The sequence below is a fragment of the Chelonoidis abingdonii genome, chromosome 1, assembly GCF_003597395.2.
Source record: "Chelonoidis abingdonii isolate Lonesome George chromosome 1, CheloAbing_2.0, whole genome shotgun sequence".
NCBI classification, from domain to species: domain Eukaryota; kingdom Metazoa; phylum Chordata; order Testudines; family Testudinidae; genus Chelonoidis; species Chelonoidis abingdonii.
This window is the reverse complement of record NC_133769.1, coordinates 120,364,432-120,382,198: the sequence shown is the minus strand read 5'-3', so window position 1 is coordinate 120,382,198 and position 17,767 is coordinate 120,364,432. Positions and strand designations below refer to the sequence as shown.

Below are 17,767 nucleotides of genomic sequence, written 5' to 3'. Positions count from 1 at the left end.
AATCTTCATTTATTCACTCTAATTTAAGGTTTCGCATGCCGGTAATACGTTTTAATGTTTTTTAGAAGGTCTCTCTCTATGAGTCTATATATAATATAACAAATTAGTGTTGTATTGTAAAATAAACAAGGTTTTCAAAATGTTTAAGAAGCTTCATTTAAAATTAAATTAAAAATGTTGATCTCATGCCACTGGCCCGCTCAGCCTACTGCTGGTCTGGGATTCTATTCACCTAGGTCGGCAGTGGGCTGAGTGGGGCCTGAGGCTGGGAAGGTCTGGCAGCCAGAACCCCAGACCGGCAGCAGGCTGTGTGAGGCCGGCAGCGGGAACCCCAGACTGGCTGTGGGCTGAGTGGCTCAGCCCACTGCAGCTCAGGAATTCCATCCTCCGGCTCCTGCCGGCCAGGATCCCGGCTGCTGGATCCACTCAGCCCACTGCCGGTCTGAGGTCCCGACCCTGCCCACATACAGTGGGTGCCTAACTTCTCCCTGGTTCTGGCCCATTCTCTTCCTCTCTCTGCACTAAGCTGATGGTGGGAGTGCACTGAGCACAGGGACGGGGGTGAAGGGTCTGGCCAGGAGCTAGAATGAAGGAAGGGGCTCAGGGTTGGGGCAGGAGGTTTGGGTGTGGGGACACTTACCTGGGCAGCTCCCATTTGATGTGAGGGATGCAGGTGGGAATGTGACTCCCGTTTGATGCTCAGGGTGGGGGTGGGGATGGGGATGCGTGGGGTGCATGACGTGGGGGGTGCAGAGTCAGGGCAGAGGACTGAGGGCATGTGAGGGGTGCAGGTGTCAGGGTAAGGGAGCTGGGTATGTGTGGGGGTGCCAGAGTCAGGGCTGAGATCATCGGGGGGGTGAAGGAGTCAACAGAGGCCTGAGTGGTACAGGGCTCAGGGCAGGTGTCTGGGGGCGGTGTGGGGGTGCAGGACTCAGGGCAGAGGACTGGGTTTGGGCAGGGGGGTCAGGGGTCAGGGCAGAGGGCTCAGTGACTGCCCCCCCAACTCCCCCAACCCCGCACAGCTCCTTGTCCTGACTATCCCCTCCTGGGACTCCACCCTCTATCTAAGCCTCCCTGCCCTTATCCCCCTGATTGCCCCCTAGGATCCTACCCATACCTGTCCCCCTGACTGCCCAACCCTTATCCACACCACCCGCACACAGACAGACCCCCGACTCCCCATGCCTATCTAACCGCTCCCACACCCTGACAGGACCCCCAGAACTCCTGACCCATCTAACCCCCCCGCTCCCTGCCTGCCCAACCCCTCTCCACATCCCTGCCTCCTGACAGCCCCCCCAGAACTCCCAACTCATCCAACCCCCAGCTCCTTGTCCCTTGACCACCCCCTCCAGAGACCCATCCCACCCTAACTGCTCCCCCAGGACCCTCCTTGCTCCCTGTCCCCTGACTGCCCTGACCCCTATCCACCCCCCAAACAGACCCTGGGACTCCCATGTTCCATCCAACCCCCTCACTCCCTGACTGCTCCCTCCAAAGACCCCCACCCCTAACCAACCCAGCCTGCTCCCTGTCCCTTGACTGCCCCCCAGCCCCCTTACCATGAGGCTCCCCGCTCATCCGGAGCCCTGCTGCTGCCGCGCACGAAGCCCGACCCCGCACCGCCCCTCAGAGTGATGTGCACGCAACAGCAGGGCTCCGGATGAGCGGGGAGCGTCTTTACCTCTCCACAGAGCCGAACGCTGCCCCGCGGGAGCACGCAGCCTCAGCCCCTAGAATGCTGCGCACGCGGCGGCAGGGATCTGGGGGAAGGCAGGGGAGGGGGCAGCAGCTTGCTGCGCTCGGCTAACACTGCAGCCAAAGACCGCGGACCCCGCGGCTTGCCGCATCGGTAGGATTTTTAATGGCACGCAGGGTCCCAGCAGGCAGCTGCGTGCCATTAAAAATTGGCTCGCGTGCCATCTCTGGCACATGTGCCATAGGTTGCCGACCCCTGGTTTAGAGCACAGCAGTTTTAAAGCTCTGCATGTTCAGACCAACTGAGCTGAAAATTGTGATCTACAGTATTCAAAACTATTAACATGTGGACTGAAATAAAATCAGCATGAATTGCTCAACAATATCAATGGAATCAGCAATGCGCTGCTATATATTGTAAAACATTACAATGAAATTTTGAAAGTATTACACAGAACGCCGCTTTGCCCAAGTGGTAACTAAGCATAACATGTTCCTGTTTCAACATTCTTAACTTGTATCCCATAGCTCCTAGAAGTTGGGTTTTTTCAAACGCTGAATGCTCCTAAGTTATGAGTTTTAACAGGTTTTTTTCTTTTAAACCACAGCACTGAATGTTATTCTAAAATTGTTTTCCAAATATTCTTAAACTCCCAGTTTATCCCCCGCTGATGTTCATTCTGAAAAGTATTGCAGGTCTAATAATAATATTTGGCACTTTTGTAATTCACTGTCCAACATGTGTTTTGTGCCCTCCTCTGGTGGATTTTTAGAGGATAACTGTGCAGCTACCAGCTAAGGGAGTTATATCTTGAACTCAAGTAGTGGAAACTCATGCTTTTAAGTCTGGATGGCTCGGGTTCATTCTTTGGTGACTAGCTATGATGGAGGTTGCTACACTTATAAGCCCTTTAATCAGAGGTTCTGAATATGCTTTGTTGTAGGCAGAGCTAGCCTATAGTTAAGCAACCGAAAATTTAGAACGGGAAGTGTTGAAATGTTGGGAACCGTTATAATTTTGCCAGTCTGGAACAACATCTCATCTGAGGGATGGGGACGGGGAGAGAGGAGAGTGAGACAGGACCAGGAAACTGGGACAAGGAATCCAGAGCAGTAGTGGGGGGCAGTTGAAAGCAGATGAGGAGCTGGGGTGGGTTAGACAGCAGTAGGATAGACCAGGGGTAAGCAACCTTTCAGAAGCAGCGTGCCGAGTCTTCATTTATTCACTCAGATTTAAGGTTTCACGCGCCAGTAATACATTTTAATGTTTTTAGAAGGTCTCTTTCTGTAAGTCTATAATATATAACTAAATTATTGTTGTATGTAAAGTACATAAGGTTTTTAAAATGTTTAAGAAGCTTCATTTAAAATTAAATTAAAATGCAGAGTCCCCCAGACCGGTGGCCAGGACCCGGACAGTATGAGTGCCACTGAAAATCAGCTCACGTGTCGCCTCCAGCACGCATGCCATAGGTTGCCTACCCCTGGGATAGACATAGACTGCAGGGGATGGGGAAGAAGGGTCTTTGACTACTAGAGACNTTTAACTTTCACTTCTCTTTCTTTTTATAAATAAGCCTTTAGATATTAGATACTAAAGGATTGTCAGCAGCATGATTATTAGGTAAGATGTGAATTATATATTGACCTGGATATGTGTGTCTGGTCCTTTGAGATCAGAAAAGCCATTTGGTTGATGGAACTGATTTTAAATTACCACTCATCATTAAGTCCAGTGTCTGAGTGTTGGAACAAGGGCTGGGATACCTAAGGAGGGCTGCATTTCTGACATCTTGTTAGCCAATGCAGTAAGGCTTTTGCTGTTGGATTGGTATAGCTTAGGGAAGAATAACCACCAGTTTTGGGGTGTGTCTGCCCTATTTCTCAGAGCTTGTCCTGAATTTGGTATTCTCAGTTGTGACCCACTGAGACATGGTGACAAAAGACCTACGGTATCCCCTTGTTTTGGAGCAGGGATTTGAAATATGGCAGGGCGGTCGCCCTGATACCAGAAATGAGCCTTTTGGTATCACCATGAAACTTCAGCCAAATTTGGCCAAGTTATGAACTTCTGGGGAAAAAAAAAGAGAGAGAGTTTGCACACACTCGGTAGAGATTTGCTAGAATTTAACAGCTAAAATCTCAAAAAAATGTGTGTATTGAGCATGCTCCTGTGTGTGACCAGGCTGTGCATGCTCCATCCTCACAGTGTAAATGGGCATGCTCCATTTTGGGGCTGAGCAGGAGCTTCCTTCAGTTGCTGCTCTTGGCTGCTGGGGGCTACTGTGGTGCTGGGCACTAGACCTGAGAGCAGGGAGCCTGTGTCTCTTGTGATCTCAGTGCTCTCCTTGTGGTTCCCAGGCAGCATGGAGGAGAAGGTGAAAGCTATTTGACTGAAATGCAGAGACCTATGTGTGGCTGGGCAAGTTTGCACAGGTAGTAACTGTGTTCCTCAGTTTTAAGTACCCAGCTTGAGACACTGGGGTTTGATTTGCAGAAGTGCTGAACAGTCACAGCTGCAACAGAGGTCAATTGAGCCCTGCTCTAAACATATGAAATGCTATAAATTGCCAAGATCTCTGAAGAATCAGGCTCAAGGTGTCTCAGACTTAGAGAACATGTCTTAAAGCTTTGGCCTTACATCAATTCGCTATCTGTGAAATGGGGATAATACTACCTCATCTCGCAGAGGTGATGTAAAGATAAATTAATTAACGTTTGCAAAGTAAGGCCTGGTCTACACTACGCTCTTAAACTGATTTTAACAGCGTTAAATCGATTTAACGCTGCAACCGTCCACACTACACTGCTCTTTATATCGATTTAAAGGGCTCTTTAAATCGATTTCTGTACTCCTACAAAACGAGAGGAGTAATGCTAAAATCGATATTACTATATCGGAATAGTGTTAGTGTGGACGGAAATCAACATTATTGGCCTCATTATTTTACAGTAGCTATCCACAGTGCACTGCTCCAGAAATCGATGCTAGCCTCGGACCATGGACGCACACCACCGAATTAGTGTGCCTAGTGTGGACGTGCACAATCGACTTTATATTATCTGTTTTATAAAATCGGTTTAAGCTAATTCAAATTTATTCTGTAGTGTAGACGTAGCCTCAGAGAGTCAGTAAGTTTGGCCACTCCCCATATAATAGGTCAGTGTAAGATATAACCTTTCACCCAAAAGGTCTTTCATGAACAGGGCTGGAGTCCTGGAACACAAAGCCCTAGAATGCACAGTGTAGGGTGACCAGATAGCAAGGGTGAAAAATCAGGATGGGGGTGGGGGGTTATCAGCACCTATATAATACAAAGCCCAAATATCAGAACTGTCTCTGTAAAATCAAGGCATCTGGTCACCCTAGCAGTGTGAGCCGAATGTGTAGTTCAGTAACATTTCTATTGATAAAAGAACAGGAGTACTTGTGGCACGTTAGCAACTAACAAATTTATTTGAGCATAAGCTTTCGTGGGCTACAGTCCACTTCTTTGGATGCAGAGAATGGAACACGCAGACAGAAAATATTTACACATACAGAGAACATGAAAAGGTGGAAGCAGCCACGCCAATTTCTATTGCTGCTTCCATCCTATGATCTCAAAGCACCTTAGAAACATTAATGGAGCCTCACAATAGCCCACTCAGGCAGGTCAGGCTCTTCCCTACTTTAGATGGGGAAATGAAGCAGATATCAACTAAGATGCATATTTTTAGACTTGGCACCTTGCTTGTGTACTTCTGGGGCCTAGTTTGAGACCCGTAGGGCCTGATTTTCTGAGATGTCTAGCGCCCACAACTCGCCCTTGGGACCTGCTGCATACTCAAAGCTTTCGGATAATTAGCCTACTTGTTCATTCACCGAACTACGGATTTAGGCGGGGACCTTTTTTAAAAAAAGACCTTGGTTACCCTATTCCAGAAATAAAGCCAACCCCCGAGCAGGCCAGAACAATCAGCTCGTCTAACGTATCATCACGTGGAGAGAGGGGAGCAGCTGCCTCGGCCCTTCCCCGCTGACACCAGCCGCTGCTCGCACTGACGGGGTCCGCATGGCGCCTGTTCTGTGTGGGAAACTCCCGCGAAGAGCTGGGCCGTGCAGACAGCAGGGCGGCTGCAGGCAGAGCCTGCGCAGCACCAGCGACTCAGGCTGCAAGGAGAGACCTGCCCCCAGCGCCAGACGCGTAGCTTCGAGTGCCTCTGACCCGCGCTCCTTCCCGGACCCCGCCCTGCTCCCAGCCCTGTCCGCTAATACCGCTCATTCCCAGCGGCTGAGGCGTGGCCAGGCCTATCAAAGAGGCTCAGCGGGAGCAAGGGCTGGGGGTGTGGACCATAGAGACTCGGAGAGCGGGAATCATGGCGACCTACGTGCAACTGAGCACTAAGGCCAAGATGCCCATCCTGGGGCTGGGCACCTGGCAGGTAATTGCAAAGGAGGGGACGGGATCCAGGGCCTGGCACTCCGGGTACATTGCAGCTGCTCTCTGCCTCAGGAAGCCCCCGGCTCTTGGCGTTTGTTTTTCCCTTTACAAATGCGGCCAAAGTTTCCAGCTGCGGCTGTGCAAGAGGCAGGAGTTCCTTGGGGCTTCCTGCAATGCCAGAAGCGGCGGCAGCAGCAGCACAGGCCGGTTAGTTACCCCTTTGCAAGCTATTTTTGTTTCTGTTGCTAGCAAGATCTGGATGGCATTGTAAAGTCCAACTTCCTGGTAGGTGTTTGGGTTTATCGCGCTCAGTGCCTGGCCCTTATATGGATTTAGGAGCCTAGCAGTGTTTTAGCTGCTTTTCTAACAATGTCAATAAAAGGCTAATGAGCAGCAGTTGTAGGAATTGGACTTTGTTCTAGATGCTTGGATTCTGCAGCTACTTGTGAGCATAAAATGTTGGTTTAAGAGTTACCGAGGCTGACTAATATGTAGCCAGCAGTGAGACAACACATCTTCATGAAAGACTCTTTAAAAATTCAGGCTTCCAAAGGTCCCTGGTAGCAAATTTCACGGTGTATTTTACTTAAATACAAGGTTGATTATAATGGTCCTTTCTGACCTTTGGTGTGACAAATTGGAACTGCAATTACAAGAATCACTCTTACCAGGGGAGTGTGTTTATGTACAAAAATCTATTAAAACTATGTTAAAGCTGGCAATGTAACCACACAAAGAACAAGTGAAGATCACCCAGTGTGTACTTTTGTTTTAGAACAGTTTTATGCACAGTAAAAAAGAGCTCATAGTCATAGGAAAATAGTTGCAGTTTCTACTTATTATATTGTATCGATAGCCAGTATTCTGCACTGCTCAGTGTTGTGTGTTCATGTGATGAAAGACCCTCTTTAGATGTACACTAATGCAGAGACAAAGTTAACATTACTGTAGGAACATTCAGAATTTTTGAATTCATCATCTCTGTCCAGTATCTGTTACTTTCAGCTGCATAACTTATCAACATGTAGACCAGAGGTTCTCACTGTGGATAACTGTCTGGTCACACATGTCTTTGTTCCACCTGCTGGATCATGCTAAAAGAAGTTTAAAATGTTACAGATTTTTCTAGTATTCACTTTCTACTTAAGCAAGTGCTGTTTACCATAGGGTGATTATGAAGTAGACAGTGGGAAGGGAGATTGGTCCATATGATTGCAAAGCTTGTGAGGCAAGGGGAGAGTCCCCAAGAGAATCTCTGTATTAAAATGTGGTCTGTACTATGAAGAAGCTTGAAAATACATGTCTTAGAGATTATAAAAAGAGCTATGGCATAGGTATATTGGGGCAACAATAACCAAATAACTGCCATTCTTTCTGTGAATACAGAATAGATAACCTATATCATCTGGTTATCTTCATCAGATAACCGTGTTTTATTTGTAAGGAATCCATTCCAGCAAGAAACTGAATGAATCTCTGCAGGTCAAAGAGGCAGAGTTATTGACTGAGCTAAAGGAGAACCTCTTTTTTCTGCGTTTGATCCTGAAACATGTAGAGCACCTGCCATTTCTGTTGATCTCAAATTTGATTAGACAAAATTTGAAATGAGGACTGTCACAGAGTCCCTGGGCAATGCTCTGGAACTGCTCCCCACAAAGCCGGTCAGGACTTTGGGGAGCCTCCTCTCCCTCAGAGCAGACTGCCCTCTGTGCGCGCCCTACAGCGAGTCTGCCCCAATGGGGTCCTGGGGAAGCCACAGGGTCCTGCACCCCCACTTTGCAGTCAGACATGACTTTCAGCCAGCCAGTAAAACAGAGGTTTATTCGATGACAAGCGCACAGTCTAAAACAGAGCTTGTAGGTACAGAGAACTGGATCCTTCGGCTGGGTCCATTCTGGGGGGCAGTGAGCCAGACCCCCACGTCTGCACTTCACTCCTTGTCCCCAGCCAGCTCCAGACTAACAGCCACCTCCAGCCCCTCCTCCTCTGCTCAGTTCCTTTCCTGGGCCAGGAGGTCACCTGATCCCTTTGTTTCCAACACCTTCAGTTGGCACCTTTGCAGAGGAGGGGCCCAGGTCAGTAGTTGCTAGGAGACAGTGTCAGGCATTTAGGTGCACTGGCCCTTTGCTCTGCAGCAATTACACACCCTTATTCCACCACCTAGATACTTAAGAATGGCAGAGGGGACACTGAGGCACCAACACAGTATTTAGAGAAAACGTTAAGAACATTCCTAATTCGTCACAAGGACAGAGAAAAAAAATCTTTCTACCTTCTCATCCGTTCCAAGGGCAGTCTTTATGCACTTGCAGTAAAGAAAGTACAGCATTGAAAAGTCTTATCATATGTATCATTTATCGAGCCCTGAGCATATACTGTATGAAGTTACACAGTTGGGGAGCAAATAACCGAAGAAGCCCAGCAGCATTTGGATTTGAGGGTTTCAAATCCATCTAGGGAATTCAGCCACACAGCGCCCATTAACTCCAATGTAACTAATAAAAATATTCAGGCTGTGCATCCAGAAGAGAGAATTGTTAGGCAAGTCCTCCCTCCAACCACCTTTCACTCCCATGACTCCAGGAACATGTGCATGGACTGTGGGGAATGGGGAACAGTATTTTTGCAAGATTGCATCTAGGACTCATGTTAGCAGAAGCCTAAGATGGTACTGTGTCTATGTGGTAGTGCATGTGAGGAAAGGGTTGTGGGGGTATTTAGAAGAGCAACCTCCCCCCCCCAAAAGCTGTCCTAACTGATAGAGAGGGTGGCTGATGTGGGCTAGGCTTGCAGTAGCAAAGGGGTGTCCCCACAAAGCTATCCTGGTTGGTGTGTGTATGGGAGGGGGGGGTGCGGGTCAGAGAAGGTAGAGAGAGGGGCAGGAAGGCAAGATCTATCCCCATACATAGATGGGATGGTGGTTGTGTAGCCTACATGCAATGCTGGATATAGTTATAGAGCCAGGAATCCAACACTGTTTTCAGACTAGAAACTGACCCTTCCAGCTGGGGTTCTCCGAATCACTCTTGCTTTGTGTTTCACATTCTCCTCTGGATTCCGTCCCATACAACAAAACCCTGAGTAGTTTTATGCTCAGTATAAATACAGATCACAGGTTAAATTCTCAGGTATGGAAGCACATACAAAATGGTGTTTAGTCTGATCTAGTTTGCATGTCTTTGGATTAGCACACCCCTCTGTGGTCAGTTTGAGCCACTCTCCTATCTGGAAATGTTAGCATTTTACAGGTGTTCGTTTTGTTTTCAGGCTCCTCCAGGGAAGGTGGAAGAAGCAGTGAAGTTTGCCATCGACATTGGATACCGCCACTTCGACTGTGCCTATTTGTACAAGAATGAGAGTGAAATAGGGGATGGGATACAGCAGAAAATCAAGGAAGGGGTTGTGAAACGGGAAGATCTTTTTGTTGTCAGTAAGGTACAACCCTGGCTACAAGAATTGTATCATGGGGTCCTGGGGCAAATCAGTTGGCTACATGGAGAAAGAGGGAGAGAGCTCAACAGACAGCCAATGCTCCAGGGGTAAAAAGACCAAGGGAATAATCCTCTTCACCCCTGCTATCAGTTTTATGCTTCTGTCTTTCTAGTGAGTCAGAGAGAGGGGTAAAAGCAAGGAAAATAGGATTCTTGTAATTCTGTTCTCTGGAACAGAATCTTCCATAAAGTTCATCCATTATTTGAAATGGGAGAACAACACTCCTGAGAGCATATTGACAACTCAGAGAAGGATAGCGTGTACACCATGATCATGTTAATTTCTCCTGATCTGTATATTTTGAGTCTTTGCTATTTTAAGGCTTTTTCCCCAAGAAGCCTGGTAGGAAAAACAAGAAATGAAAGTCTCTAGGTCAAATTCAGAGACAATGCTTAAGTTAACTTTTTTTAAGACCTACTTACTGATGCATAAGGAAGCCTAAATTGGTGGAACAAATGAAATGAAATGAAATGCAATGAAAACCTGGAATAAGGTGTAATTTAAAGTTGGGGGGCTATTATAACTTTTTCTCCTTTTCTAGTTAATTGCCTTAATTGCTCTATTTTTTTTTTCTTCTGGCCCACTGACATATGAGCTAAACCAACTTAGATCACCTCTGCACTTGTCTCTGAATTGGTTCCTCTTCCTAAAACCAGTTTTAGTAGAGCAGGAAATTTGTGGGTATTTGTATTTTAATTTTCTGGAGAAAATTCAGTTTGTCAACAAAACAAATAAAATGTTGGTTATTTTTGTTTTGTTTTTGGGGTCTTTTGTGGTGGGGAAGGTTAGAGGGTGGTAAAAAACCAAAACCACCATACTAGAAGATGGACATTGTTACTAGGAATTCTTTGTTTCTAGTTTTCAATTTAAAAAAATGGAAATTTTGACCAAAATAACATTTTTTCAACTTTTAATTTTGGTCAAAACCAGTTTTTCCATCAAAATATTTTAAATACAAGACAAGTTACAACCAGCTCTGGTTTGGGTTCAGGACAGTGATGTATGGCTTATTGGGGATTTATTGAAGTTTCCAAATACCATATGACAATTCTCTCCTTGTATCTGAGCTTTGGAATTAGTCTATAAAAATCAATAGACCACACTAACAACTTTAATCACCTTGAAAATGTGGACTTGCCAAAATACATGCAGTTTTTCCCATCTGGGGGACACATGGCAGGAAACTTTTTATTCTGTCAATTGCTTTTTATAAATACAAATTCTAGTTGCTTTGTGCTAATACTGTATTTTGAGTTTTTAATCTGTGATTTACAATTTTAGCAGCAAGACACATCGATCTGTCTTTGGCATAAGCCATGTAAGCAGAAGGGGTGATGCTCTCAGATCTGCTTCTAGTAGATATAACATAGCCTCTCTCCGGTCAGGGGGATTCTCTAAGCTTTCAGAGTAACTGTCATGCATAGTTTTTTCCTTGCAGCTGTGGTGCACTTTTCATAAGAGATCCCTTGTGAAGGGGGCATGCCAGAAAAGCCTTGCTGCACTGAAACTGGATTACCTGGACCTCTACCTTATTCATTTTCCTATGGGATTCAAGGTAGCAAGTCTCCTCTAGTTCTTTTCTCCTCGTCATCCTGAAAGAATTCTTGAATGCTCGGATGCTAGACCATGGTCACCACCTAGTCAGCCAAGGAGGACTAGCCTCCTCCTGGAATGCCTCTTTGCCATGCTTTATTTATCTAAATGTTACAGTATATAGAGAAATGTGAGGCCATTTCTCTGGCAGAAGGGGGGTGAAGATGAGGAGGAGGCATCTATAGATGTTGCTTCCACAGCATTCCAAGCCTCCAGAGACTTTAGTAGCAACTAACAAGTGCTCCAGTGCAGGTCATCTACATGGAAGAAGCAAGGCTATACTCCTGTGCATGTGGGTATTTAACTGTCAGTTAGCTCTTTAGGAGTTCTGGTGGCTGCATGCTATACTTTTCTTTCTCTAAGGAATAGTAGAACTGTAACTTTACAACATAGAATGCATGAGTTTGGAGTGGAGTATTTCACATCCAAGCTTCTTCAGCTGCAGGGGCAGTGTTGTGTGGATTCCTGTTTTGGGAGAAAGAACAAGATAAGTTCATGGAGGATAGGTCCATCAATGGCTATTAGCCATGATGGGCAGGAATGGTGTCCTTAGCCTCTTTTTGCCAGAAGCTGGGAATGGGTGACAGGGCATGGATCACTTGGTGATTACCTGTTCATTTCATTCCCTCTGATGCATTTGGCATTGGCCACTGCTGGAAGAAAGGATACTGGGCTAGATGGACCTTTGGTCTGACCCAGTATGGCCATTCTTATGTTCTTAATTATTGATCTATTTAGGGTGATTATCAGTGGAAGATGAAGCAAGTCACAGAATTAACCATAGTTTTTTGGGATGAATGCCAGGGCTGGAATGAAACTTGTTACATAAAGAACGAGGAACTTCCCTCTCCTCTCTTTAGACTTAAGCTAATTACGTGAACAAAGGTTACTATTTCCCCTCTATTAGCCCCAATTCAAGTCACTATGTGTAGTATGGCCCTGATTCAGCGAGGTACTTAAATACGCACATAATTTTAAGCACATCGTTTTAGAGTTTTGCATGTGCTTAAGTTCCTTTTTGAATTGGGGCCTATGTACCCATTTTGTCTTGCTGGTAGAATTTGGGTATTCCAGATCTGAAAATAAATCTCTTTAAACTTTCTGTCTTGATATGACAGGCTGGTGAGGAGATGCGTCCTGTAGATGACAACGGTATGATTGTCCCCAGTAACACTGATATTCTGGACACATGGGAGGTAAAAATTCCCTCTTTGTGCTTATGCACCAGAAGTTGAGCAGAAGGCTGCATGCTAGGAATGGTGGGGTCTGCAATGTTGTAGAAATGTGTTTGACTCTGGGCTGCTCACAGGGTCTTTGCATTGCTAGGAATTTAAGGTTTCTAAATGTTCTTTATTCGGAACTATCTACCCCTTATTCCATTTGAGTGGCATGATTCTATGTCTGTTGCTGTTACTCACAGCCTAGGAGATGTAGTGGCTCTGAGAATGCCATTTCCTCCATAACGGTAAGCTGAGTATTGTGGAAAAGAACAATGTGATTGCCTACCTGTGAGGCTCAGGTCTGTGCTCTTCATGTCTTTTTCCTGTCAGTTCAAAAACAGAGTGATTTATTAACCTCATTGCTCCTATAAGATGGCATAAAAAGACAGTGTCCTAAAAGGAAGAGGTTTGGCTTTCATGAGGAAAAGGTGGGCTGGACTGGATGTGATGGTGGGATGGACTCGGGAACAGACATGCTTAACATGAACAGTCAATTCATAGCTGCAAAGATTTTAAGGCCAGACAAGACCATAAGATCATTTAGCCCCGGGGTGGGCAAACTACGGCCCAGGGACTGCATCCGGCCCTCCAGACGTTATAATCCAGCCCTCAAGCTCCCCCTGGGAAGTGGGGTCCAGGGCTTGCTCCACTCCAGCCAGGGAGCATGGTCAGGGACTTGCCCCACTCTGCATGGCTTCCGGAAGCAGCCAGCATGTCTCCCTTCTGGCTCCTATGCGTAGGGGCAGGCAGAGGGCTCTGCATGCTGCCCCTGCCCAAGCGCTATCACCATAGCAGGGGCGACATCTGCAGACAGGGCGGTGTGCAGAGCCACCTGTCCGCGCCTCCGTGTAAGAGCAGAATGAGGACATGCCGCTTCTTCTGGGAGCTGCTTGAGGTAAGCGCCACCTGGAGCCTGCACCCCAACCCCTTGCCCCATCCCTATTCCCTCTTCTACCCTCCGAACCCCTCAATCCCAGTCCAGACCCTGAACTTCTCATTTCTGGCCCCAGCCGGAGCCCTCACCCCCTCCCACATCCTAACCCCCAATTTCATGAGCTTTCATGGCCTGTTATGGCATTTCTATATCCAGATGTGGCCCTCGGTCCAAAAAGTTTGCCGACCCCCTGCTCTAGTCTGACCTCCCTATTGGTTTATCAGTTACTGTGGTAAAGGAAAAAGGCTAAGCTGGCAGTAGTACTAGCTCCAGCACATGACTGGATTACTTTGTCCCATTAGGCTATGGAAGAGCTGGTGGATGCAGGTCTGGTGAAAGCCATTGGAATCTCCAACTTTAACCACAAACAGATTGAGAGACTCTTAACTAAACCTGGTTTAAAATTCAAGCCTGCCAACAACCAGGTAAAGTATTTATTCCTGCTGGTTTCTGCTGAACATAGTGTAAAGACTGGGCTACATATGCTTGCACTGAACTTAAGGAATTTGGAATTCAGCAAAATACTGAAAACTCAGGAATGTCTGTTGCCATTACGTTACAGTGAGTGGGTATTAGTGTTGAATGACATTCCTAACTTGCATCCCAGTAGTCATGTGGTATCTAGACTAACCTGATATACCTCGTAGCAGCATGTACAGAATATGGAACTTTTCACAGCACCATGAAATGCTGTAAGCGGTTTCACTCATCATCATAGCATCCCGAGGTATCAGAGCCTGACATTGCAGGGGTCTTCATCTCTAGCACCCTCTGGTGGTCACTTTTGCCCTGCAATGGCCTGATCTATTTCTGTCTGCATCTTCTGTGGCCCAGCCCAGTTACCTCTTAAGTTCTGTCCCTTTCCAGGTAATGAAAGGACAAACTGAAAATCCAGATAAACAGCTAAACAAATGGTGGTTCTGCCGCTTTTGGGCTATGTTGGAGTTCCCTCCCTTTGCCCTGCTTTCAGACTCCATGGCCTATGTTTCGTAAGCTAAGCACTGCCACCCAGGACTTCTCCCCTGAAGGCTCTTCTTTGTAGCAGGTTTCCTCACTCCTTCTCCCAGAGACCTTCCTACTTCAACCTGCCTTCATCCTGCCCTTCCTACCAACAGGAAGCTCCCTTAACTGAGTTCTCTTCTGTCCTGTGTAGTTCTCTCAGACCCTTTCACTCACAGCTGGGATCAATAGTTGTAATTAAGTCACCAGATCAAGATCATCAGGGAGTTAGTTAACTGCTACCTCACAGACAAGGCAGAAGCCAGCTCCGCTTTAAAAGCCCAGCCTGTCCATGACAGATGTCTTAAACATCAAGGAGTTGGAGAACACTATGATATGTTTGAGCCTACAAAATATACCCACAGATTTAAGCCCACTAGAGTTGATTTATATTTTTCCCAGTCTTGTGCAGTTTTTTTCCAAGGTGCTCCCTGCAAAAAAAACAAACCAAAAAAAAAAACAGATTTCTGGCTTTAAACTATAGCTGCTGAACTTTCCTCTGTTTAATGCAGTACACTGGGCAATACCATTCATGAGCGTTTCAGAGTCTTAAAGCTACACTTCCAGTTTTATTGTTATCCTTGTCTCATGTCATGGTTCTGCAGTATGACTGGGAAGGGTTCCCATATAATTTTTTTCCCTCAAGCATTTATGGCTTTATTAAATGACTCATTTGGCTGAATGTGTAACTTTAGCGTGGTCTAAGCATAGCAGGGAGGGGTGTATTTGTAGACACAGTATTGTAACCATAAAGTTTGTATGACCATTCAGATAACACCAGCACCTGCAGCGTAATCTATAAACATGGGAATCCATACTCACGTGAACAGTGCTATTGACATCATGCCAGGTCTTACCTCATGCAGGTAGTCCCATTGATCAGGCCAAAGGCTTTTCCTTTTTACCTTTGAACGTGTGGTGGGGTCTTGCTCAGCCAGTTTCCTGTGACTTCAGAAGGCAGGATAAAAGATTTGATAACTACTCCATTTGGCTCTCTATTTATGGAGCATAATAAGCCATTTGACTGCCTAACACCTTTTTTTAAACATGAACGTAAAACAAATTGCTTTAAAACAGTTTTTTAATAATATTGTTGTCTAATATTATGTAGCTGGAGTACCCAAACGTCCCAATCAGGATTAGCTTCCCACTATGGTGGGTGCATTACATATACCTTAAAAAGACACAGATTCTGCCCTGAAGTATTTACAATCTAAGTAGTGCTTCAAAATGATTCACTGCTCTTGTAGAAGTATATGCATGCTTTACAGGCTGCATTATTTGAATGTTTAATCAGTATATGAAAGGAGATTCAAAACTATATTAATGTAAACTTACAAGGCGTTAAAGCAACAAGTTGGGAAGTCTCCAAGTTCTGGTTTCTACGATGACAGTTACACTGCTACGTTGCCCATATATAGTAGAGTTAAAGCATTACATGTATACCTGCCCTAGCAAAATTCTACTTGCCGTGGGAGAGTAATTTTTGTGTAATGGAGATGTAGACTGTTACCATGTTTTCCATAATCATCATGATAAAAGAAGGAAGAACAATTTTGTGGTTAATTCACTGAACAGCGACTTCATAGATCCTGGTCTGCTGCAGACTTCCTTCATGACCTTGGACAAGTCACTTACCCTTGGATCTCCATTTTACAAATGGGGATAATAGTACTTGTCTTTTTGGACTGGAAGCGCTTCAGGACTGCCACTGTGTTTTACAGAACCTAGCACTGTGTGGCTCTGATATAGGTTCAGGCCTCTAGTCAGGGGTTCTCAAACTTCATTGCACCGCGACCCCCTTCTGACAACAAAAATTATTACATGACCCCAGGAGGGGGGACTGAAGCCTGAGTCCGCTTGAGTCCCGCAGCCCCAGGTGGGAGGGCCAGAGCCTAAGCCTAAGCCTAAGCCCTGCTGCCCAGGCAGGAGGCCAAAGCTGAAGGCCAAGGACTTCAGCCCCAGTTGGGAGCCTATAATCTGAGACCTGCCACTCTTGGGCTTGGGCTTTGGCATCAGGCCCCAGCAAGGCTAATGCCAGCCCTGGCGACCCCATTAAAAAGGGGTTATGACACATTTTTGGGTCCCAACCCACAGTTGGAGAACCTCTGCTCTAGATGCTATTGTAGTGCAAATAATAATCAACAGCAAGGCATGTAAATTTTTAGTGTGTGTGATGTTCTGCAAGACTTCTTTTTACCATAGGCATACGAGTGGCTCCAAACGTAGTCCTAGGGTCTGTGTTCTCTGGAGCACAGGAGTGCTAGCAGTGCAGTCTGCCGCTGGGTGAACCTGTGTGTCCTTGTGCTTGCAGATTGAGTGCCACCCATACCTTACCCAGGAGAAGCTGATTACATATTGCCAATCCAAAGGGATCTCTGTGACCGCATACAGTCCCCTTGGCTCTCCTGACAGGCCATGGTAAGAATGCTTGGCAGCCTATCTTCTTGGAAGCATTTTAGAGTATGTATGTCTCTCTCAGATCATTGAAGAAAGTTGAATGACCAATGCAGTTACAACTGATATGTATTTCTGTTGCTATTTTGCAAATCCTCCTGTGAAATACATTCTGTTTCCTGCAAGGGATGGTAGTCTACAATTAACCTACTGACTGTTCTTATCCGTTTTTTTTTTTCTTTTTGTTTTTGTTTTGTTTTTTTAATAGGGCCAAGCCAGAGGACCCTAGTCTTCTAGAGGACCCTAAGATTAAAGAGATTGCTGCTAAACACAACAAAACCTCTGCTCAGGTACATAGGAGTCACAGCACAGTGCACGTTGCCTCCTTTGTAATAAATTGCCTTGCATCAACATTGCACTCTTCCACAGATACTCTGCCGTCTTTACACAGTGACTCTCTTTTTAGAATGTCTTCTTTTAAATGTAACTCAGTTTTGAAGGAGAAGGATTGTCAGAACAAACTGTTCAGTCTGGGAACACAAAGGACTGTCATTAGCACAGATTATTGCTGACCAGCCTTAGAGATGGGCCTTTGCGTGTTCTCCAGAAAGTGCCATGTTGATCATTTGAACTTGATGAAAGGGGCTGTGGAAAAAATCAGATGTGCTTCAGCCAAATCACCCTATGAATCTTTGACCCAGCTAAATTATTTTTCATTGATACCTCAATGTTTCGCTGTTGACTACAGCTAGCAGGTGTTTGTTTTCCAGAATTCAGTGTTTTTGTGAACAGTTGAGGAAAATGTCAAATTGAGCAGCCATGAGACGATGTTTGTACTTCTTAGTATTTGCTGTTCACAAACACTCTTACAAATGTGTGGTTGGTGGTTTTATTTTTTTGCTCGTAAGAATGTTTGAGAGAGTGACTCTTCAGACAGATCCTCACACTCACACGCAGTCAGCAGTTGTCAGGCACAAATCATAAAGTGGTTTGAAAAACAGGGTGATTTT

General features: G+C 45.8%; 1 protein-coding gene across 1 annotated transcript in view; it reads left to right on the top strand.

Moving 5' to 3' along the window:
* Nucleotides 1-5,884: 5,884 nt before the first annotated feature.
* The window catches only part of LOC116835616 (aldo-keto reductase family 1 member B1), a 645,245-nt gene continuing 633,362 nt past the window's right edge, over nt 5,885-17,767 (top strand). Inside the window, exons 1-7 of the mRNA XM_075061581.1 lie at nt 5,885-6,123; nt 9,390-9,557; nt 11,053-11,169; nt 12,326-12,403; nt 13,664-13,786; nt 16,675-16,781; nt 17,026-17,109. Coding sequence (XP_074917682.1) covers nt 6,058-6,123; nt 9,390-9,557; nt 11,053-11,169; nt 12,326-12,403; nt 13,664-13,786; nt 16,675-16,781; nt 17,026-17,109 — 743 coding nt within the window. The 5' untranslated portion in view covers nt 5,885-6,057. The remainder of the gene's footprint in view (nt 6,124-9,389; nt 9,558-11,052; nt 11,170-12,325; nt 12,404-13,663; nt 13,787-16,674; nt 16,782-17,025; nt 17,110-17,767) is intronic.